The 23,666-nt window shown below is 47.1% G+C and overlaps 1 protein-coding gene across 2 annotated transcripts in view; it reads right to left on the bottom strand.

Annotated features, from left to right (window-relative positions):
- Nucleotides 1-1,197: 1,197 nt before the first annotated feature.
- Nucleotides 1,198-23,666, bottom strand: part of AVL9 (AVL9 cell migration associated) — a 70,381-nt gene continuing 47,912 nt past the window's right edge. Inside the window, exons 11-16 of one of the 2 annotated variants that reach the window (XR_010787296.1) lie at nucleotides 19,055-19,189; nucleotides 18,187-18,406; nucleotides 17,927-18,044; nucleotides 8,940-8,993; nucleotides 8,771-8,854; nucleotides 1,198-2,750 (exon numbers count right to left, since the gene is read on the bottom strand). Coding sequence is in view for 1 of the 2 variants with exons in the window: in XM_066584539.1 (XP_066440636.1) it covers nucleotides 2,644-2,750; nucleotides 8,771-8,859; nucleotides 8,940-8,993; nucleotides 17,927-18,044; nucleotides 18,187-18,406; nucleotides 19,055-19,189 (723 nt within the window). In the remaining variant the exon portion in view is untranslated. Of the gene's footprint in view, nucleotides 2,751-8,770; nucleotides 8,860-8,939; nucleotides 8,994-17,926; nucleotides 18,045-18,186; nucleotides 18,407-19,054; nucleotides 19,190-23,666 lie in introns of both variants that reach the window. The other variant, XM_066584539.1, reaches the window with a different exon arrangement.

Genomic DNA, 23,666 nt, shown 5'->3' with positions numbered 1-23,666 from the left:
GCCACTTTTTTTAATCCCCCCTAGAAATAGTCGCTGGTTGACTATCTGGTGTAAATCATTTCTCTTTCAAAGACCAGCCAATAACTTTGCAGGAAGGTCTGCGCTTCAACGACCGTGACAATGAGTAAGTGAACAACTACTCCCTGAGCAGAAGCACACAAACTGTCGTTCGCACACAGTTAGCAACTATTTCGTTGGCGGTTGCTTCACGTTGCCACCCTTCCTTGCCTTTTGACTCCCTGAGACATGCACCCCCCACCCCCACCGGCGCAGTACCAAGCAAAACACAACGCATTCGTTTAATTAATCCGGGTTTCTTTAAAGATCTTCAGGTTTAGAAAACCACGGCTGCTTTCTATCACAATGGTTGTGTCTGGTGCCAGCTGCACTACCCCACACAACCCGTGGACAGGAGGTTCACTGTATAAAACCAGTCCTCATTTTGTAATTATGTACAAATATTTAATGTTTGTGTAACAGGTTCTACAACTTTATTATACCGTATATACTCGAGTATAAGCTGAGGCACCAAGTTTTACCCCCCAAAAAATGAGAACACTTATTGACTCGAGTATATGCTTAGGGTGGGTTTATACTCGAGTGAGGTCCATGCAGCATTGAAAGCAATGGGCTGTGTGCAGTAATTTTCGGGGAAGGGCTTTAAATATAAGCCCTTCCCTTAAAATCACCCTAACATGTGTAAAAAATGAATACTCACCTCTCTACTGCTGTCGGGGCTCAGGCACGTCCAGCCGCTTGGTCCTCCAGCAGGACAGTGAAGTTCTTTCAGTAGGTGGTGATTTAAAATCCCCGCCTGTTGAAAGGGCTGTATTTGATTGGCTGAGTGCATAGCCATTCATTGAATAACAGCTGAACGCTGCCCATGATCGGTCAATGAATGACCCAGTGCTGCCTGTGATTGGCTGATTGCTATCACCAATCACAGCCAGCGCTCAGTTGTCATTCAATGAATGGCTGAGCGCTCAGCCGTCATTCAATGAATGGCTGAGCGCTCAGCCGTCATTCATTGAATGACAGATGAGCGCTCACCCAATCAGATACAGCCCTTGCAGCAGGCGGGGATTTTAAATCCCCGCTCTGCTGAAAGAACTTCACTACAATGCCGGAGGACAAAGTGGCTGGACGCGCCTGAGCCTTGACAGCGGCAGAGAGGCGAGTTTTTTATTTTTTACACGTTAGGGGTGATTTTTCAGGGAAGAGCTTATATTTAAAGCCCTTCCCCGAAAAATCACTGCATGCAGCCCATTGCTTTCAATGGGGCCACCGGCAGCAGCGGCGGCCCCATTGAAAGCAATGGTGCACAGTCCCGCACTCAAGTATAAGTAGAGGGGGGGGGGGGGGGGGGTCTGCATAAAAATGTGCTGAAAAAGCCGGCTTATGCTCGAGTATATACAGTACTTTGCATTTCAGTTTTCCACCATCTCAAGAACTATGCTTGACATCAGCGAAAATGGATCAAGGCTGAAAACATGGCCCAATATCCAACTGACAAGTGCACTACTTATTAGAGACTGCTCTGATACAGTGTAGTAGCAAGCTATGCACCAGTGTAAAGGGAGGCTTCACACGGGCGAAAAAAAGCCACGAGATCTGTGTGTTGCAAGACGCACAAATATGAACCCCCTTCTTTTGAATAGGGTCATACACATTAGTGATGTTTTCCTGCATGGCACCGCAATGCGGGAATCAGATTGCAATATATCCTATCTTGGGCATGCTCTTACATCGCTCCGCCCATTGTTTTGCAATAGTGCAATGCTGCCGCTAGCCCCATGTGCAAAGCGCACACAATAAAACTCAGTGAACCTCCACCGCGGCTATTCCCTGCATCCCCCGAAGAGATCTGAGGCGGTTTTCACATGAAAATACCTCACATCCTCAGGGATTTCATTGCTAAGTGACGTCACAGGAAATACAGACAAAACGACCAAACAAACCAACCGTACTGTGCATGAACGTCTGCGAGCCTCCGCATTACAGTTAATGAAGGTACGCAAGGTCACCGCACCGGCCAAGCTCACAGTTGGAATCCGACCCGCTCATGTGAGCCCGACCTTACTTGCACAAAGGCGGAACATCCTAGTCAACTGGAGATAAAAGTCTGTGTATCAGTAGGGCTACGGCGGTGTGAAATGGTGCCAGCAGCCCAAGTGTGGTCACACCGCTACTCTGCAAAATAGTTATACTGCAGATGGCTGCGAACACTTCTAGGTTTAATCCCAGCGGCAACACCTTACATTTGCCTAAAACAAAACAACCCAATCCTAATAACAGAGAGCTATGGAAATTAAGTTGATTGATGGGTGCATCAACTAATGTGCAATGTAAACACTTCAGAGATAATGTCATTAACGTCCCCTGTCATTTTCATACATGGAACAATAACCCGAATCTAAGGCTGCATTCACATTTCCACTGACACTTGCAAGGACTGTATTTTTTTGCCTAAAAAATAAAACAAAAAAAACCAGCAGCAAGTCCCATTAGAGAGGCAAGTAACAAATATACACTCCTTAAAGAATGTTAGAGGGGAATGAGGCCTTAAGAGGGCATACAGGTGGGTAATGCATAAAAATCTGCTCTCACTATAGGGAACAGATACAAAATCCCCATCCAGGATATTCAGTGCTTCTCCTCCTGCTGCTCCTGGGCGGATGGTTGAGAGAAGGTAGAAAGCCAAGAGGACATTGCAGATTTTGCACTGATCAGCGCTCCTCCAACTGACTGGCCTGTGGAAACAAGAGGGTGGCGGGTCAGCGCTCATGATAACAAAGTTACAGTTTTTTTGTAGCACTTGATCAGGGAACAAAGGGATGATAACTAGAGATGAGCGAGCATACTCGACCGAGCTTTATACTCGTTCGAGTATTAGCATGTTTGAGATGCCCGTTACTAGAGGCGAGCACCACGCGATGTTCGAGTTACTTTCACTTTCATCTCTGAGACGTTAGCGCACTTTTCTGGCCAATAGAAAGACAGGGAAGGCATTATAACTTCCCCCTGCGACGTTCCAGCCCTATACCACCCCCCTGCAGTGAGTGGCTGGCGAGATCAGGTGTCACCCGAGTATATAAATCGGCCTCTCCCGCGGCTCGCCACAGATGCATTCTGACAGAGATCAGGGAAAGTGCTGTCTTGCTGGAGTTGCTATAGGGAGAGTGTTAGGAGTATTTTAGGCTTCAAGAACCCCAACGGTCCTTCTTAGAGCCACATCTAACCGTGTGCAGTAGTGTGGAGGCTGCTTTTTGCAGTGTTGCACATTTTTTTTTTTGTATATTGGCCGTGCAGAGCATTGCGTCCTCAGTCTGCAGTCATTACACATAGTCCAGGGCCAGTAGTGGTGGTGAGGCAGGGACAGAAGACATATTTATTGAATATAGGCAGTGGGCCTTTCCAAAAACATTTGGGGAAAAAAAAATCTATTTGGGCTGCCCGTGACTGTCCTCAGTGTACTGGGTCTGTGCTGGGGATAGTTGTCCTAATTCATACGCAGCCAGCTAAGTGTTACAGCAGGCTTGCGCAAAATTCTTTCCTGGCTCTGCTGTGCGTTCCGTAAGCGAAGTCAGCCTCCAACCACAGGCCAATAAGCGGCACATTTAATTACAGCGTTCTGTTTCTGCACTACTGGTAATACACCATGCTGAGGGGTAGGGGTAGGCCTAGAGGACGTGGACGCGGGCGAGGACGCGGAGGCCCAAGTCAGGGTGTGGGCACAGGCCGAGCTCGTGATCCAGGTGTATCGCAGCCGACTGCTGCGGGATTAGGAGAGAGGCACGTTTCTGGCGTCCCCACATTCATCTCACAATTAATGGGTCCACACGGTAGACCTTTATTAGAAAATGAGCAGTGTGAGCAGGTCCTGTCGTGGATGGCAGAAAGTGCATCCAGCAATCTATCGAACACCCAGAGTTCTGCGCCGTCCACTGCTGCAACTCTGAATCCTCTGGCTGCTGCTCCCAGCCTCCTCACTCCATTACAATGACACATTCTGAGGAGCAGGCAAACTCCCAGGAACAGTTCTCAGGCCCCTGCCCAGAATGGGCAGCAAGGGTTCCGAATCCTCTCCCACTGGAGGAGTTTGTCGTGACCGATGCCCAACCTTTGGAAAGTTCCCGGGGTCCGGGGGATGAGGCTGGGGACTTCCGGCAACTGTCTCAAGACCTTTCAGTGGGTGAGGAGGACGATGACGATGAGACACAGTTGTCTATCAGTGAGGTAGTAGTAAGGGCAGTAAGTCCGAGGGAGGAGCGCACAGAGGATTCGGAGGAAGAGCAGCAGGACGATGACGTGACTGACCCCACCTGGTTTGCTACGCCTACTGAGGACAGATCTTCAGAGGGGGAGGCAAGGGCAGGTTGCAAGAGGCAGTGCGGTGTCCAGGGGTAGAGGCAGGGCCAGACTGAATAATCCACCAACTGTTTCCCAAAGCGCCCCCTCGCGCCATGCCACCCTGCGGAGGCCGAGGTGCTCAAAGGTCTGGCAGTTTTTCACTGAGAGTGCAGACGACCGACGAACAGTGGTGTGCAACCTGTGTCGCGCCAAGATCAGCCGAATGCCACCACCACCAGCCTCACCACCACCAGCATGCGCAGACATATGATGGCCAAGCACCCCACAAGGTGGGACGAAGGCCGTTCACCACCTCCGGTTTGCACCGCTGCCTCTCCCCCTGTGCCCCAACCTGCCACTGAGATCCAACCCCCCTCTCAGGACACAGGCACTACCGTCTCCTGGCCTGCACCCACACCCTCACCTCCGCTGTCTTCGGCCCCATCCACCAATGTCTGTCAGCGCACCGTCCAGCCATCGCTAGCGCAAGTACGCCGCCACGCACCCGTACGCTCAAGCGTTAAACGTGCACATAGCCAAATTTATCAGCCTGGAGATGCTGCCGTATAGGGTGGTGGAAACGGAGGCTTTCAAAAGTATGATGGCGGCGGCGGCCCCGCGCTACTCAGTTCCCAGTCGCCACTACTTTTCCCGATGTGCCGTCTCAGCCCTGCACGACCACGTCTCCCGCAACATTGTACGCGCCCTCACCAACGCGGTTACTGCCAAGGTCCACTTAACAACAGACACGTGGACAAGCACAGGCGGGCAGGGCCACTATATCTCCCTGACGGCACATTGGGTGAATTTAGTGGAGGCTGGGACAGAGTCAGAGCCTGGGACCGCTCACGTCCTACCCACCCCCAGAATTGCGGGCCCCAGCTCGGTGGTGGTATCTGCGGCGGTGTATGCTTCCTCCACTAAACCACCCTCCTCCTCCGCAACCTCTGTCTCGCAATCAAGATGTGTCAGCAGCAGCACGTCGGCAGCAATCGGTGTCGCGCGGCGTGGCAGCACAGCGGTGGGCAAGCGTCAGCAGGCCGTGCTGAAACTACTCAGCTTAGGAGATAAGAGGCACACGGCCCACGAACTGCTGCAGGGTCTGACAGAGCAGACCGACCGCTGGCTTGCACCGCTGAGCCTCCAACCGGGCATGGTCGTGTGTGACAACGGCCGTAACCTGGTGGCGGCTCTGCAGCTCGGCAGCCTCACGCACGTGCCATGCCTGGCCCACGTCTTTAATTTGGTGGTTCAGCGCTTTCTGAAAAGCTACCCACGCTTGTCAGACCTGCTCGGAAAGGTGCGCCGGCTCTGCACACATTTCCGCAAATCCCACCCGGACGCTGCCACCCTGCAACATCGGTTTCATCTGCCAGTGCACCGACTGCTGTGCGACGTGCCCACACGGTGGAACTCTACGCTCCACATGTTGGCCAGGCTCTATGAGCAGCGTAGAGCTATAGTGGAATACCAACTCCAACATGGGCGGCGCAGTGGGAGTCAGCCTCCTCAATTCTTTACAGAAGAGTGGGCCTGGTTGGCAGACATCTGCCAGGTCCTTGGAAACTTTGAGGAGTCTACCCAGATGGTGAGCGGCGATGCTGCAATCATTAGCGTCACCATTCCTCTGCTATGCATCTTGAGAAGTTCCCTGCAAAGCATAAAGACAGACACTTTGCGCTCGGAAACAGAGCCGGGGGAAGACAGTATGTCGCTGGATAGTCAGAGCACCCTCCTGTCTATATCTCAGCGCGTTGAGGAGGAGGAGCATGAGGAGGAGGGGGAAGAGACAGCTTGGCCCACTGCTGAGGGTACCCATGCTGCTTGCCTGTCATCCTTTCAGCGTGTATGGCCTGAGGAGGAGGAGGAGGAGGAGGATCCTGAAAGTGATCTTCCTAGTGAGGACAGCCATGTGTTGCGTACAGGTACTCTGGCACACATGGCGGACTTCATGTTAGGATGCCTTTCTCGTGACCCTCGCGTTACACGCATTCTGGCCACAACGGATTACTGGGTGTACACATTGCTCGACCCACGGTATAAGGAGAACTTTTCCACTCTGATACCCGAAGAGGAAAGGGGTTCGAGAGTGATGCTATACCACAGGACCCTGGCGGACAAGTTGATGGTAAAATTCCCATCCGACAGCGCTAGTGGCAGAAGGCGCAGTTCCGAGGGCCAGGTAGCAGGGGAGGCGCGGAGATCAGGCAGCATGTACAGCACAGGCAGCGGAACACTCTCTAAGGCCTTTGACAGCTTTCTGGCTCCCCAGCAAGACTGTGTCACCACTCCCCAGTCAAGGCTGAGTCGGCGGGAGCACTGTAAAAGGATGGTGAGGGAGTACGTAGCCGATCGCACGACCGTCCTCCGTGACGCCTCTGCCCCCTACAACTACTGGGTGTCAAAGCTGGACACGTGGCCTGAACTCGCGCTGTATGCCCTGGAGGTGCTTGCTTGTCCTGCGGCTAGCGTCTTGTCAGAAAGGGTGTTTAGTGCGGCTGGGGGAATCATCACGGATAAGCGTACGCGCCTGTCAACCGACAGTGCCGACAGGCTTACACTCATCAAGATGAACAAAGCCTGGATTTCCCCAGACTTCTCTTCTCCACCAGCGGACAGCAGCGATACCTAAACAAGGCGTAGGCTGCACCCGCGGATGGAAGCATCGTTCTCTATCACCATCAAAAACGGGGACATTTTTGCTTCATCAATCTGTGTATAATATTCCTCCTCCTCCTCCTGCTCCTCCTCCTGAAACCTCATGTAATCACGCCGAACGGGCAATTTTTCTTAGGCCCACAAGGCTCAGTCATATAATTTTTCTAAACAATTTTTATACGTTTCAATGCTCATTAAAGCGTTGAAACTTGCACCTGAACCAATTTTTATTTTAACTGGGCTGCCTCCAGGCCTAGTTACAAATTAAGCCACATTAACCAAAGCGATTAATGGGTTTCACCTGCCCTCTTGGTTGGGCATGGGCAATTTTTCTGAGGTACATTAGTACTGTTGGTACACCAATTTTTTGGGGCCCTCGCCTACAGTGTAATTCAATAAATTTTTTGCCCACCTGCATTACAGCTGACGTTACATCAGCTGTGCTGGGCACTGCAATGGGATATATTTATGTACCGCCGGTGGGTTCCAGGGAGCCACCCATGCTGTCGGTCCACACGGAGTTGTAACTACATGTGTCCACTTCTAAAGAACAGGAGTCTGACTGGGGCATGCAGTGTGGGCCGAAGCCCACCTGCATTAAACATGACATTACCTCAGCTGTGATGGGCAATGCTATGGGATATATTTATGTGCCGCCGGTGGCTTCCTGGCACCCACCCATGCTGTCGGTCCACAGGGACTTCACAATAGGGAGTTGTACCTGCCTGTGTCTATGAATTAAAAAGCCCGGTCAGGTTGGGGCATGCAGTGTGGGCCGAAGCCCACCTGCATTTAATCTGATGTTAGCTCTGCTGTCCAGGGCACTACAATTGGATACATTTATGTACAGCCGGTGGGTTCCAGGGAGCCACCCATGCTGTGGGTGCACACGGAATTCCCATTGCGGAGTTGGGGATTCCCAGTTGTACCTGCCTTTGACTATTTATAAAAAAACGCGGTCTGACTGGGGCATGCAGACACCTTGACAGAATGAATTGTGTGTGGCACATAGGTTCCCCATTGCTATGCCCACGTGTGCAGCTCCTGATGGCGGTGGCACAGGATTATATTTCTCATTGCTTCTGTACAGCATTGTGGGCTATCGCCCCGCCCCTTTTAAAGAGGGTCGCTGCCTAGCCGTGCCAACCCTTTGCAGTGTGTGCCTGCGGTTCCTCCTCATGGCAGACGCACTTATAAATAGACATGAGTGTGGCGTGGCATGAGGGCAGCTGAAGGCTGCGCAGGGACAATTTGGTGTGCGCTGTGGACACTGGGTCGTGCGGGGGGGGGGGGGGGGGGTTGAGCAGCATGTAACCCAGGAGACGTGGCAGCGGAGTGTCATGCAGGCAGTGATTGTGCTTTGTTGGAGGTAGTGTGGTGCTTAGCTAAGGTATGCATTGCTAATGAGGGCTTTTCAGAAGTAAAAATTGTTGGGAGGGGGGGGGGGCACTCTTGCCGCTATTGTGGCTTAATAGTGGGACCTGGGAACTTGAGATGCAGCCCAACATGTAGCCCTTCGCCTGCCCTATCCGTTGCTGTGTCGTTCCCATCACTTTCTTGAATTGCCCAGATTTTTACAAATGGAAAGCTTAGTGAGCATCGGCGATATACAAAAATGCTCGGGTCGCCCATTGACTTCAATGGGGTTCGTTATTTGAAACGAACCCTCGAGCATCGCGAAATTTTCGTCCCGAGTAACGAGCACCCGAGCATTTTGGTGCTCGCTCATCTCTAATGATAACATCAAACTATTTCCCCTTACCTACTGCTTTACCAGTCTGCACCACGTTGCGGCTTGTGGAGACAACGGCATTGCCAATCTTCTTTCCTCTTTCACTGTTCTGGACTGAACTTCAAAATAACACTCGTATGTTAATGTTCGTAAAGGCAGTTTTTCCAATGGGAAGGAGATACAGAAAACCGATACTTACTGTGAAAGTCTTAGCTTTACATCCGATACACTGTAATTGCCCTGGAATGGATGGCTGAAAGACAAAATGCTACGAGTGAATACAAGTTGGGAACCTTGTTATTGAACCATAAATGGATACAAAGGCGGGTGACACTGGAATCAGAGAGAAGGTCTGCAGGACAACACTGTCTATACATTCTATAGCAGATATCGCAAAATAAAGCTAGAGTGGCTGTGATGCCTATACAACAGTCAGGTTCAGTTCCACTGGAAAGATACTGACTGCTCGGCCCCGTTCACAGAGACCACAAGGTTTCCATTTTAGATAGATTGAAATTGAGGCCTGTTGGATCCTAACATATCCTGTAACTCTCTAAAGGGGGTTCACAAGTTGCTTACATTTTTTTAAGCTATGTGTTTTTGTCCAAAAATAATTTCTGTGATTGGAAGTAGTTAAAAGGCTCGCAGCGCTCCTCCTCTGCACGGAATACACTGCAAGCCGGAGGACTCATTTTCTTGCAAAATCTATCAGTCCAACTAATGGGCTGTGAAACTAATAATAGGGAACACGCATACACACTTAAAAAAAAAAAAATCACTAATTTACAAAAAATGGGGGAGGGGATGAGATATATGAACTCTATAGCTGGAAGGGGGAAGGGGCAATGCACAACTTACACCAATCATATGATAAATGACAACTTTTATAGTAGGATGAAACCAACAAGTGCCAGTGGCCAACACTCTTAGCTGCTTGTAATTACAAGCACAGTCCACTAGGACCCTGGCAACAAGAAGTAAACAACCAGAGGTTGGAGAACGCAGCATTTTGGTAATAAACATCTTTCAGGCAATTGCATTGTTTTGGGATTTCAAATGCATTAAAATAGGATTCCTGGGATGGGATACCCCTTTAAGATAAATACAACCTTATCACTTTTTATTGAAATTTTTTTTTTTCCAGTTTCAAATGTTGTTTATTCAAGTAAAACAAGGTAAGTACATTTTTTCTGGTCGTCACGATTGAGTTTCCCCTCGCAGGGGGCAGAGTATATCATTTAACAGCCATTTTGATCATGAAGTGATTATACATTTATCTTGTATGTACTTATTCACTTGTATTCATCTATTTTTGTTCTTTCCATTTTAACTTGTGTTGTCCAAACTCTAGAATGTTTATAATAAATATCAATTCAATCAATAAAACTAACAAAGATCACCTGTGGTCGTCTCTCTTTTGCAATCAATTTGGTATATCAGTACAATATTTGATATTTTTAGGTCGACTGGAGGACATGTCTAAATCCTGGTATATCTATATCCATCCAGGGTCCCCATACCCTTCCCAAATTTTTCTAGTGAGTCAGATCCTATTGCGTGTAGTCTCTCATACATCGCTATCCGTGAGATTCTATCTACCACTTCTTAGAATGCAAGGTTCCGTTGCTTCCATCTCGATGCAACGTGAATCGTTGCTGCCATACATACGACCTGGATCAACTTGCGGGCGCGGTAGCTGACCCCTGATTGGCGATCTCCTAAGAGGAACATTGCTCGAGATTTTTGTAGGGGGCCTATAAATAATCTCTGCAGGAGCCTATGTACTTGTGTCCAAAGGCCTGCCACCACCGGGCAGGTCCACCAAATATGAACCTGGGTGCCTCCCTCTGAACACCCTCTGATCTGTAAATTTGATGTAGTCTTTTTGGAACCAGGTGGGGTCGATGGAGGATCTTTATGGATGTCTCCGTCAAAGTCACCTGATGGCTCCCCTTTGATATTGTCTCGCAGCATTGTCTCCATCTTTCTGTTGACATGTTTATATTTAGGTCCTTTTCCCATTTTTCCATGTATGAGAGTTTCCCCTCTCCCCCCGGATTGTTCAATGCATTATTAATCAGGGATAGAGAGCCCTTTTTCATAGGGTCTCTCATGCATAGTCTCTTGAACATAGTTATGTCTGGGAGAGTTCGTGGAAGTTTGAGTGAGCCGAAGAAGTGGTATACCTGATTGATTCTATAATTCTCAGATGGGGGAGGGTTAAATTTGGCTTTAAATTGGTTTATGGTCAGCAGTTTTGAGTTCTCTATCAAATGGTGTAGGTTGGTGATTTAATTGATTTTCCACCACTGGAAATGTACCAAGTCTTTACTTGGGGGGAATCTTTCATTTGGTATTATGGTTGAGATCTATGAGTGTTTATATCTGGACTCCCTCCAGATACGCATTAAGTGATATGAGAAAGGGCTTCTGTCCTGAAGATTCTCCTTTATTGGGCCATCAGACCAAATTAATTCTGTAAAAGTATGTGGAGCTATTTTAGATGTCTCCAAGTTCACCCAAAGAGGAGCCCTCGATCCCCCCCATGGTCTCGATCCATTGTGCTATTCTCGCTGCTGTGTAATACTTCTTTAGGTTGGGGACCGAGAGGCCTCCCTGCTTTTTATGATAGTACATGACACTTTTATTCTTGCACGCTTTTTAGCCCATATGAACTTGAAGATAAGTTTCTGGAAGTTGTTCAGTACCTCGCTCGGGATAGGGATGGGCAGGGTTCGGAAGAGATATAGTATCCGGGGCAGTAGGTTCATCTTCACTGCATGTATCCTTCCTACCCAAGAGAGCATTGGGTCGTCCCATTTTTCTAGCTCCGCGGCTAATTTTTTTTTAGCAGTGGCGGGTAGTTCCACTTCTATAGGGTGGACAATGAGCGGGTCAGATTCCCAGATATGGGATATAGTGTGGTTGTTGCCAGAAACCGAAGTTTAGATCTATTAATTTTGTCATAGGGGGTGGCGTGTTTATATAGGCTATGTCACTTTTGTCCGCATTTACTTTTAGTCCCATCAGGGTCACCCATTTTTCCAATAGATTCTTTAAGTTTGGCAATGTTGTTAAGGGTTGAGTGATTGTGAGCAGTAAGTAATCTGCAAACAGACTTAATTTAAATTCCTCTTTTGCAAGGGTAACTCCTTTTATGTTTGGATTATTTCTAATAGCTATCGCTAAGGGTTCCATGGCTAGAGCAAAGAGCGCCGGGGAAAGAGGACACCCTTGTCGGGTGCCCCGCTTTATTGGGATTGAGGTTTCTTTAGTTGTGGAGAGTTTTAATAGGGTAGAGGTGAGGGAGTATAGAGATTTCAGCGCCTGTAAGAATTCCCCTTCAAAACCCATTTGCCTTAGTATTGCGAATAAGTATTCCCACGATAGGGAGTCGAACGCCTTTTCAATATCTAAGGCAAGGAAGGTTAACAGGCTGTTATGCCTTTGTGTCTGGTCTATAATATTTAGTACTTTTCTGATATTGTCCAGCGCTTTTCTCTGTGGGATGAAAACCCTCTTGATCTTTATGAATTAATTTTGGAAGAAGATGGTTCACTCGTTTTGCTAGAATGCTGGTGAATATTTTGTAATCTATATTTAGGAGTGATATTGGTCTATAGTTCTTCGGGGATAGCGGGTCTTTATTTGCTTTGGGTATTACTGTTAGGTTTGAATTTAAAAACTCCCTGGGTGGGGTGTTTCCTTCCATCAGGGTTTGGTACATATTCCTTAGGGGTCTGATTAGTGGATCCTTATACTTTTTATAGTACATGGCTGTGAGGCCATCTGGGCCTGGGGCTTTCCCTGGTTTTAAGTTATCTATTGCCTCTGATATTTCTTCAGCGGTGATGGCGGTGTTTAGGGACTCTCTCTGCTCTTGAGAGATGGTGGGTATCAGCAAGGAATCCATAAATTCTTTTTTTAGGCTTTCTCCTCCACCTTTGTACTCCTGGTAGAGGGAAGTATAGAAGCTGGCGAATGTTTCATAAATTTTATTCGGGTTGGTTGTTGTGAGGAGTGTAAAGTTTAAATACCGTGTTGAGTCTCTGTGTATCGTAGTTTCGCAGCTAACAGTTTATCTGGTTTGTTGGCGAATTTATAGTATTTGTATTTGGTCCAGTGTAGTGCCCGTGCTACTTTTTCTGATAGTATGGTATTAAGTTGCAGTTTAGTGTCTCTGATTTCTTTGGCGGTTGCTCGCGAGGGATTACGCTGGTTAAGATTTTCCAGGAGAAATAACCTTCTCTCCAACGCTTGGAAAGCTTGTGATTTCTCTTTTTTTTGGGGGGGGGGGGGAGGAAAGTCAGATTAATTGGCCTCGGATATATGCTTTGTGGGAGAGCCAGACCCATTGGGGTTTTGCGTCCGGTCCGTTGTTAAGCTCAAAGAATTCCGTAATTTGACTTGAGAGTTTGTTTAAACAGATTGGGTCTTTCACTAGGGCTTTCGTTTAGCCTCCATCTATAAATGGTTTTATAGCTTTCTCCACTTCCATCTCGCAAAGCACCAAATAGTGGTCCGACCAAGCGCATGCGTAGTGCTTGGTGGTTGTTAGTTGGGGTAGGAGCGATGTTGAGGTCAGTACATAATCTTGAATATGTCTGACTGGATGTAGAGAAAAATGTATACCCTCTATTTTTACCGTGGATCTCCCTCCAGCAGTCTGCCTAGGCTATGATGTGCTAATTTGGTTTCCCATTCTTTTCTCAGCTTGGCCGAAAATCTATCAGGGGTGTCGCTCCATCTATCAAGCGTCTCGTGGAAGGGGAAGTTGAAGTCCCCAGCCCATAGTATCTTGTGTTGTGGGAATCTTGTTAATTGATTCGCTACTGTTCGCATCGTAGGCCAGGGATTTTCCGAGGGGGCGTACATATTGACTATTACTATTAATTGATCTTGCAGTTTACCCCATATAAGGAAGTATCTTCCCTCGGTCACTTTCTGACTATCTCCTGGAGGGGATTTATTTATTTTTTTTTATTTTCTTTTGAGTCTGTGTAACCCCACTCCTATCCAAAAAGGGCAAATTCTGGCATTATGTTTTTGTTTTTTTTTTTAACTCGTTTTATTGAAAATTAAGTAACATACAGTCATAGACAGGTGCAGCACATAAATAGTACATAACCTTGTATAGTTAGGGAGGTTCAGTCACCCTGATACATCAAAAATAACGATTTAATGCTTTCAAGTCAGATCAGAAAAGCAGACCAAATCCCAAAAGCCACAGGTCCCGCTCCAGAACATGTATCCACTAGTGAGCACGCCTGAGCTCCAGAATAGATGAAGTCATTAATTGTGGTGAATATAACGTGAGGGGGGATTCACACCACAGACCCCACACTTTATGAAATTTCTCAGGACACTTGCGTCCCCTGTAGACTATATAATTATATGGCACCACCGAATTGACCAGCTTCCTCCACATTGAAAGTGAGGGGTTCTTACGATCCATCCACTGCAATGCAATCGTTTTTCTAGCAAGGAACAAAGATTCCCGCAGAAAAATCTTTTTATGGTGTTGCCAGCTTTCTTCATCTAATATTCCAAATTGACAACTCTCTGGGCTCGGTGGAACAGGGACTTCCACAAGTTCAGAGAGGAAACCCGTGACGACCCCCCAGAAACTTTCAATAGCAGGACACTCCCACATCATATACCAAAAATAGGAATATTCGCAGGAACACCTAATGCAGTTTGTAGACTGTATTCTGCCCATTTTGTACAATCTTGCTGGAGTGAGATAGCACTGATACACTATATACAGCTGGATCATTTTATTATTGGCTGCTGGGGATACATATAGAGGAGATTCCAAAAGCTCTTGGAACGTATCGTCTGTTAGAGTTGGTATCAGTGTCCTCCATTTTACTAGGGCAGAGGGTATATCTTGAGAGGCTCGTATTGAGATAAGGTGGGAGTACAGTGCCGATATGAGTCCCTGAGGGCCCTGGGAGCAAAGGATGCCTATTAAGGGGTAATGAGAAATAGCAGGTCTGGGCGGTGGGAACTGCGCCTGCAAAGCGTGTCTGATCTGGAGAAATCTATAGAAATGGGAGCGGGGTAGCTCGTATTTGTTCTGTAATTGCTCAAATGAAGACAGGGTGTTCTGTGGATAGAGGTCTGCCAGGGTCCGGATGCCATATTGTTCCCAAACCTGGGCATCCTCCAATCAGAGCACTTCCGGAAGCCCAGGATTACGCCAAAGGGGAGTATCAGCTATTATGTCCATGAACCGACTAATTGACTTGGCCTGCCGCCAGACCTGAGAGGCTAACCTATGAATTGGTAACATTTTGCCTGTTAGAATAGAAGGAGATTACAGCAAGGGCCACAATCTAGGGATTTTTAGGTAATGTGCTAGATGCGCCTCAGAGTTGGGGAGAGGGTCATCACTCAGCCAGCTTCTCAAGTGAATTAGCTGACTGGCCACATAGTAGAGGAACAGATCTGGCAGGGCAGCACCCGCATCTTGCTTCGGCCTTTGAAGTGTCGAGATTCGTAATTTGGGGCAGGAGTTTCCCCATATAAAGGAAGACATCAAGGACTGCATGGATTTAAAGAAGCGGGTCGGGATATGTACCGACGCATGCTGCATTATGTATAGGCACTTTGGTAATACTATCAGTTTGATAAGGTTAATGCGCCCCGCCACTGAAAGCGGCAAGGAGCCCCATATTTTAAACTTGAATAGATCTATAAGGGGGTATACATTTAGCTCTAGAGACCTTCCCACATCATTGGCTATCTGTAACCCCAGGTATTTAAACTGATTGAAGATCTGGAGGCCGCAGAGTGAGTCCATATCTGCCAGACGACTTCCCCGAGAGACAGGCATCAGGGCTGATTTAGTCCAGTTGATTTGAAGGCCCGAAAAGTCACCAAATGTATTAATGAGATTTATTACGTGGGGAAGGGTTGACTCAGGGTCCGCCAAGAAAAGCAGGAGATCATCGGCGTATAAAGCCACCCGGTCTTCCTGTCTCCTACTGCGACACCCCTGTATAGCTGGGTTTCTCGTAGCAACATAGCTAGCGGTTCAATGGCCAGAGCAAATAGTATGGGGGATAGGGGACACCCCGGTCTAGTTCCTCTATGTAATTGGAAATAGGGAGAGCAGGACCCATTAATGGAAATAGCTGCTAGGGGTGGATTTGTACAGAAGAGTGATCCAACGAATGAAGGTCTCACCGAAACCGAATCTCTGCAAAACCTGAAAAAGAAAGGGCCATTCAATTGAATCGAATGCCTTTGCCGCATCTAAGGAGGCCAAGGCCCAGTCCTCTCCTCCAGCCGCCCCCATCTGCGTCACCACTTGGGCCCTCCGTAAGTTGTCTCTGGTGGACTTCCCGGGCATAAACCCCGTTTGATCCGGGTGGATTAAGTCCAGTATTATGGTAGTGAGACGATTAGCCAGCATTTTAGTCAGAAGTTTGTAATCAGTATTATATGTACCAAACCCTGATGGAAGGAAACACCCCACCCAGGGAGTTTTTAAATTCAAACCTAACAGTAATACCCAAAGCAAATAAAGACCCGCTATCCCCGAAGAACTATAGACCAATATCACTCCTAAATATAGATTACAAAATATTCACCAGCATTCTAGCAAAACGAGTGAACCATCTTCTTCCAAAATTAATTCATAAAGATCAAGTGGGTTTCATCCCACAGAGAAAAGCGCTGGACAATATCAGAAAAGTACTAAATATTACAGTATAGACCAGACACAAAGGCATAACAGCCCGTTAATCCTCCTTGCCTTAGATATATCTAGAGTAGTTGTCTGCAGCTGTGGTACGGCCGCTAGGAGTAGTAGAGTAGTTGTCTGCAGCTGTAGTATGGCCGCTAGGAGTAGTAGTAAGTAGTAGTGTAGTTGTCTGCAGCTGTGGTACAGCCGCTAGGAGTAGTAGTAAGTAGTAGAGTAGTTGTCTGCAGCTGTGGTACGGCCGCTAGGAGTAGTAGTAAGTAGTAGAGTAGTTGTCTGCAGCTGTGGTATGGCCGCTAGGAGTAGTAGTGAAGAGTCGCCCGCCCCCCCCCCAGGGAGGACTAGTGAGTACCCGTCAGTGTCCACCGCGCGCCTCTTCAACCCCTCAGGCAAAGTTGGGGGAGGTGCCGCTCTGCATCTGTTGCCCAGCTCCCCGTCGGTAGTGTGGATCTCACCCGCAGAGCGCCTCAGGGATGTTCAGCAGGGGGTGAGCTGCAGTCTTTAGCGCTGCTTCTTCTGCCGCCGTCCTCCACGTGTACTGGTCTCCTGGCGTGCGGTGAGGGAGGGATGCAGGCCCCAGTCCCGGGCTTTCCTCTCAAATTAACTCAGGAGCCGACCCCAGAGCGTCGCTGTCATGCCCCCCGGTGCCAGGGTACTAGCAGGATGCCTGTGTGTGGTTGAAGTGCCTCAGGGAAGGAAGGATGTGCCAGGATTAGTCGGGTCTCCACGGAGCTACTCTTAGGTGCGTCTGACCTTCACGGCCGTTAAGCCACGCCCCCGGCATTATGTATTTTTTGTGCTTTTATGGATGCAGTGATGCCAATTTTAATTTTGTTATGCAATGACGCAGAAGTTTTTTTTGTTGTTTTTTTTAACATTTTTGTAAATTACATTTCTTTTTTTTACTTGTATTTTTCCAGCCTCTATGGGGGGACTTTAAGTTGTGGCACATCTTAATAAGCAAACAATCATGACAATCGCCACTGTCAACACCTGCTATGAAGAAGAAGCAGGACTGGCTTTTAAGTCCACACCATACAACAATACCCCACGTGCTACATAGCATGTCGGGAAACTGATAAAGAAACAGGAACATAACGAAACAAGCAAGCAGGAATGGGAAATCAAGAGGAAGAACTGCTTTACCTCCCCTGCTGCATCCACTTCTGACTTGTGTGTCTAGTATTGGAGCTAACAAAACAGAAGTGAATGGTGCCCGAGCGGCAATACCGCACACAATCTGTGGACACGTGCTTCACTGAAAGCCGCCACATTGTGCCAATTCTGTACAAATCCTTTAATGTTTGTGTAATTACAAGTTCTGCAACTTTCTAACATACTTTGTGTTTCCTCAGACACCTGTTAAATGAGCTGAGAGGCCATCTACAGAACGTTTTCACCACACAGAGCATCATCGGGTTTTCTTTACTTTTATACCGAGATGACTGATGCTCATTTTCTACCTGAATCACGCTTACCTTGGATTCACCTCTGCGAGCGCCGGGTGTTTGTTGCTGTTCCACACTCTGTAGTTGTGAGTTATTTTCCACATTGCAATAAACGAAGATCCGTAATCAGACAACATCTTCTCATTCTCTGCAAAGAAGAAATAGTTTGACAATAAGAGCTAGAATACATTAGGCAAATGGACTTGTTAAGAAATCTAGAACTTTAGGCAAAGACAGAAAAAGCCATTTAACTCGTCTTTTGGCAATATGGGGCTTACGTGTACACTAACCTGGCTGTGCGGAGGCAGAAAGCAAGGAATGCAGGTAAAGTGCAAACTGTGCCCTGATCCATTCATCGCCGCCCTCCCAGCCTGTGCCATCCAGAAAGACGTCGTCCCTGTTTTCAGTGACATGCTTCACTAAGTGGTCAATGAATCGGAGGTCAGCCGTTGTAGGATTCAGTATCTTCCGCAGCTCGGGGTCATGAATGTTGAGTCGTGCGTCTTCTACCTTAAAAAGCAGAATCACCATCATTATCCTAGACTTCATGTTGACCTGATCATGCTGTAGACATATGATGTCTCACGCATCAAAACTAGTACAGAAAAATAACATGGGTGTTATCCTTATAAACCAAATCCGATTTTAGTATTCACTGACACACCTTTGTCTTCTGTATAGTAAATATTATAATCATACGCCGTTATACTGCTAGATGCATACACACTTTAAAACGGGTTGTGCCATTTATAAGCCATCCTCAAGATAAGTCACCAATAGCAGATTAGTGGGGGTTTGCCACACAGAACTCCCTAGTGATCGGCTGTTCTCCCAGGTCAGTATCTTTGCCTACTGATCTGTTTTTCTGCAGCAAGTAGACAGTGCTGTACATTGTGCAGTGGCTTGGATTGGTATTGCAGGCCAAGTCCCATTCCCTTCAATAAGACTCAAGCTGCAGTACCAATCAAGGCCACTGCACAATGCATAGCGCTGTCTACTTACTCAAGCAAAACCACTCAGTACACAAAGACACCAGTCTGCGAAACAGCTGATCCCTGGGGGCCAATCTACTACTGAGGATAGGTCATCAATAGTTGGAAGTGGTACAGCCCCATTAAAAGTGCCCAAACTCCACTATGGGTGCATGCATTTACTCACCTCAACAATGGCATCACTCAGGTGTTTCTGCTGCCGAAAGAGGATGTTGGTCGCTCCAGCTACATAACCACGAACACTGACGTCTGAGAGTAGGTGATGCTGCTGCAGGGCCATGTATGGTAAACACAGGTATCCCTGAAATAATACTACATGTTACAACATACAATAGAAATACGGCTGTGAAAAACACTGCAATATAATGTCCCCCTTATAGAATTGTACTTTATAGAGGCAGATCCAACACAGCAGAACAGTAAAGCCTCTACTAATAGCGGGAAAGTTATATGTAACCTTGTAAAAACCCAATGAACAGACAAATGTACAGAAATACCGAGCGGCGTCCAGATGAAATGCCCAATAAAAAAATCAATCGTCTTTCCCTCTTCCCCATATCGCAGCATGCTGACCGTATGTCCCATTCGTTTTCCATCTGAATTCTTGAAGGCCCCTTTTGCATTTACTTCAGTCCCTTATAGATGGGATGGTCGGGGTGCTCCGACCCCTCATAAACACACTCGAAATAAATGTAGAAAGAAGTCCAATGCTCTAAGCGAGTGGCGGCTTCCAGGGCGGACAGTAAGGAATGGAGAGGCAGGAGAGTATAGAAAGCACATCCCTGGACTCGGCACCCCCTGGTGCCAAGAGCCTAACACTTTATGGTGCTCACAGGACCTGACAGATCCCCTTTAACCCTTTCCAATCCACTGTCTGACCTCTGAAGACATTATGATTTAAGGCTGTACAGCTCAAATGTTGGAAGATGTCCGTCGGGGTTCTCTTACTGTATATTGCCAGCCTCTCTGCTGTTGGAGCCTATTCAATGTGTCACCTCATGCAGTATTGACTTTAGCCCGCATATAGCGCCTCTGTATAATGGCAGAAAAAGAGTAAGCCCCCCTAGGAAAACCAGAATACAAATTGGATTGGAAAGGGTTAAATAATTTCAGGAAGTTTGTGCTAAAAGGCTTCCGATAAGGACAGAATCAAGAATCCTGGAGAGAGTGGGCCAATATCCCCCACAGCGATGTGGAAGACTGACTTCTGTTGATGCTAAAGGTGCCGCAAGCAGAAGTCAATGCAGCTTTCCCCACATATATCACCAACATACAGTGGTTCCTCAAGTCACAAAAGCTTCTGGTTACAGTAGTTATACTTTCTAGTCGGCTCTACGGCGCCATTTTTTTTAAAATTAAAAGGTTTTATTTTGCAGTTTTGAATATAAAAAGGTATAAAGCTTGTAAAAGGGAAAACTAATCCCTAGGTTCTGGAAGCAGGACAGGGAGGTTCCCAGGCATGCGTGGGTGGGGGCAATGGATGAAATAGCCCGGATGGAGAGACTGAGGCTAACCTATGACCCCCAGGGTCACGATAATTTCTATAAGACCTGGGCGTTGTGGATAGATATTCGGGAGATACCCTTATTCACCAGATGGCTGCAAACAGGTTCTTGCATATAGAACCAAACGATCAAGGTTGGCCTCTATACCACCGAACCCAATACCTGGATTCCCCCCCCTTCCCGCTCTTCCCTCCCTCCCTGGTCCCAAACCCCTGTCTTTGTATATGTCACTGTTTGCGAGATGACAAATTCCAAGCAAAACGCATCTCTGTTTGATTGGAAATTTATGGCAATAATATTCATGGAGCCATGAGTGCTCTGCTTAGGTTCAATATCATTTACGCCTTAATGTTAAAATTCAATAAAAATTTATTAAACAAAAGGGAAAACTAATTGAGCAGTGGTACATCAAGACCCGATAGCCAATAACGATTGTGGAGCATTAGGCGTACAAGTATATTGTATTGCTATTATGCAAATAGGGAAGATGGAACAATACCTCTGAGGTGCCACCTATTGGAAGGCAGCGTTCCTGAAAGTCAAGGACAGACTTTAGATAAGCCTTGTAACAATATCTGGGAATTAAATGCCAAGCCAGAATACCATACACAGACAGCTGTTTCAGGGATTTCAATTGCCAGTCAGTTATAAGGCTTGTTTAAAACATCTGACATTGACTTGCATGAATGCTGCCTTCCAATAGGTGGCGCTGCAGACATATTGTTCCATTTTTCCTATTTGCATATTTCCCAGAGGAGCATGCATGTCTTATAAGTCTCCTCACACCTTTCAAGGTGTCTCCTTAAGGAGAAACTATACCCTTGCTGACTCACATATATTGTATTGAAATACTGAAATAAAAGAAGTATAAGAGTTTGAATTGGTGTTCAATGCTTGAGGGACGACTGCAGATAACCAGGCACAAGCGTGCATGGAGTGCAGACAAGTACACACGGGAAGACAATGGCACGGACCGTTCAGATTCACCCGCCTGCCCTCTCACCTCTCCTCCGCCCAGGAATTAATTCTGGGACATCAGGAAAAACTGGATTATTAAACCAGTTGGCCCAGATTTTCTGAAATGTCTGCAGACATTTATGACTCGTGTAGAGAACCTTGTAGACTGGAATGTAGGAATTTAGTATCTTAAGCCATTGGCTTACCAAGGACGGGTCCGTGGGAGACCTAACGATGATTGTATTCGCCCAGTAGTAAAATGCAGAAAAACAGGGTTTTATACAACCTCGGAGCCACTCAAATATCCCCAGAAGACGTGCCTGAGGTGACAAAACCCCAGGAAAGTCAACACATGTGTAGAGGAATATGAGGTCGTCCTGGGCGACTAACCTGAAGCTACACTCCGCTTACCATGTCGTGCTGCTCGGCAGAACGTGTGACGGGCTCCAAGATTCAGATATCAGCGGTTCTCCTATACTGTGAACGAGGAGCGCAAGAAGAGCAAATCAGTGGGCGCTGTATTACTGCGGCGCAGGGCTGCTTGGTGATCCAGCACTCTAGCCCTGCAGTTCTCCTGGTCTTAGTTGTGGGAAGGACACCACGTGAAAACTACCGTGGCCGGGTGTCATTCTCATCGCGTATCCACTCACATGCATGCGCATTACCACTCCATCCATTCCAATAGGACTGCTGGAGAAAGACAACTTCAAGTGCTCAGCTATCCCTGCAAGACCCAGTAAAAGGAAGAAGGTGGCAGAAACCCCCATTCTTGTAATCGGTAGTGGTCCCAGCAGCTGGACCACCAGCAATCAGCTATCTTGGACAGGTAATTGAGCAAGACTAAGCCTGCAGTACCTTTCTAGGCCACAGCTTTTGAGGCTGTGCTAGCTTCAAAGTGCAGTGGCTGCAGCAAATGGTGAACTGTTAGCGAGCTTTTCTGACGGCCTGGTCTTCAGCTCCTCCGCTCTCTGGAATGAAAATCTAAGCAAATTTCTGACCAAATCAAAGCTTAAAACCAATTTGTTCAAAAATCAGCTTAGAAGATTATAGGAGGTGATTGAGAGAGGGGCTGGAGACTGAGCCGTCATACAAGCTCACTGACGTGTTCGCTAGTGAACAGCGTTCTGTAGCTTGTTACAACTGTTGCAGTAGCCACTGACATTTGAGTCAAAAGGTTATGGATCAGAGTTCACTAATTGATTTTTTCAGTGACCGGCTGCAATATTCGAAAGAACCCTTGGGAAGCCCTACTAAATAAATGTATAACAAATATCTCTATAAATTCCCAGAGACTAATCACTTTCTTTTTTCAGCCACCAAACAAACAGTAGCCCAATCCTGGCGAGGGGTTTCTTTAATTTTTTTTTTAGGTAAAAAGATTAAATTGGCATCTCAAAAATGAAAAATGAACTTCGATAGTGTTAGGCCGCCATGAGGCTTTTCGGAAAGTCTGGAGCCCATGGGTGAATTATATTCTGGCCTCTCAACAGGACAGATCCTTCATTTCCTTATAAATCTTGATGTAAAAAGTTTCTGCACTACTCTACCCGTTGTGTTTATAGATGGTAGCTCCGCGAGAGGCAGGACTGGGACCCCCTCCCTCCCCTCTACCTTCTTCCCCACTCCAGTTCCCTATAAAGATACAAAGGAGGCCCTGGCCAGGCCACTAAATATTCAGAAATCCCCTAACATTTATAGAAATTTCATTCTAACAGATAACAACCAAAAGGGATTTGTTATTCGTTGACAAACTGTTTAAAATGTTACTTGTTTGGCCACGCTACAATTATATTGGAATGTATTTGCTAAACTCTTATGGATACTATGCTAAAGTAAAAGAAATAAAAATCGAAAGTGAAAAACAAAAAAAAGGTTGTAGGAGCCAAATGTTGTAAAATGTTTAATAAAACCCTATTGCTAAAATAATTTTCAGCCAAAAATGCGTGCCTTTAAAGGGGTTGTCCCGCGCCGAAACGTTTTTTGTTTTTTTTTTCAATAGCCCCCCCGTTCGGCGCGAGACAAACCCGATGCATGTGTTAAAAAAGAAAACGGGATAGTGCTTACCTGAATCCCCGCGCTCCGGTGACTTCTTACTTACCTGGTGAAGATGGCCGCCGGGATCTTCTCCCTCGGTGGACCGCAGGGCTTCTGTGTGGTCCATTGCCGATTCCAGCCTCCTGATTGGCTGGAATCGGCACGTGACGGGGCGGAGCTACAAGGAGCCGCTCTCCGGCACGAGCGGCCCCATTCAGAAAAGAAGAAGGCAGGACTGCGCAAGCGCGTCTAATCCGGCGATTAGACGCTGAAAATTAGACG

Source organism: Eleutherodactylus coqui, chromosome 12 (genome assembly GCF_035609145.1).
Source record: "Eleutherodactylus coqui strain aEleCoq1 chromosome 12, aEleCoq1.hap1, whole genome shotgun sequence".
Lineage (NCBI taxonomy): Eukaryota > Metazoa > Chordata > Amphibia > Anura > Eleutherodactylidae > Eleutherodactylus > Eleutherodactylus coqui.
This window is presented reverse-complemented; position numbering and strand designations above follow the sequence as displayed.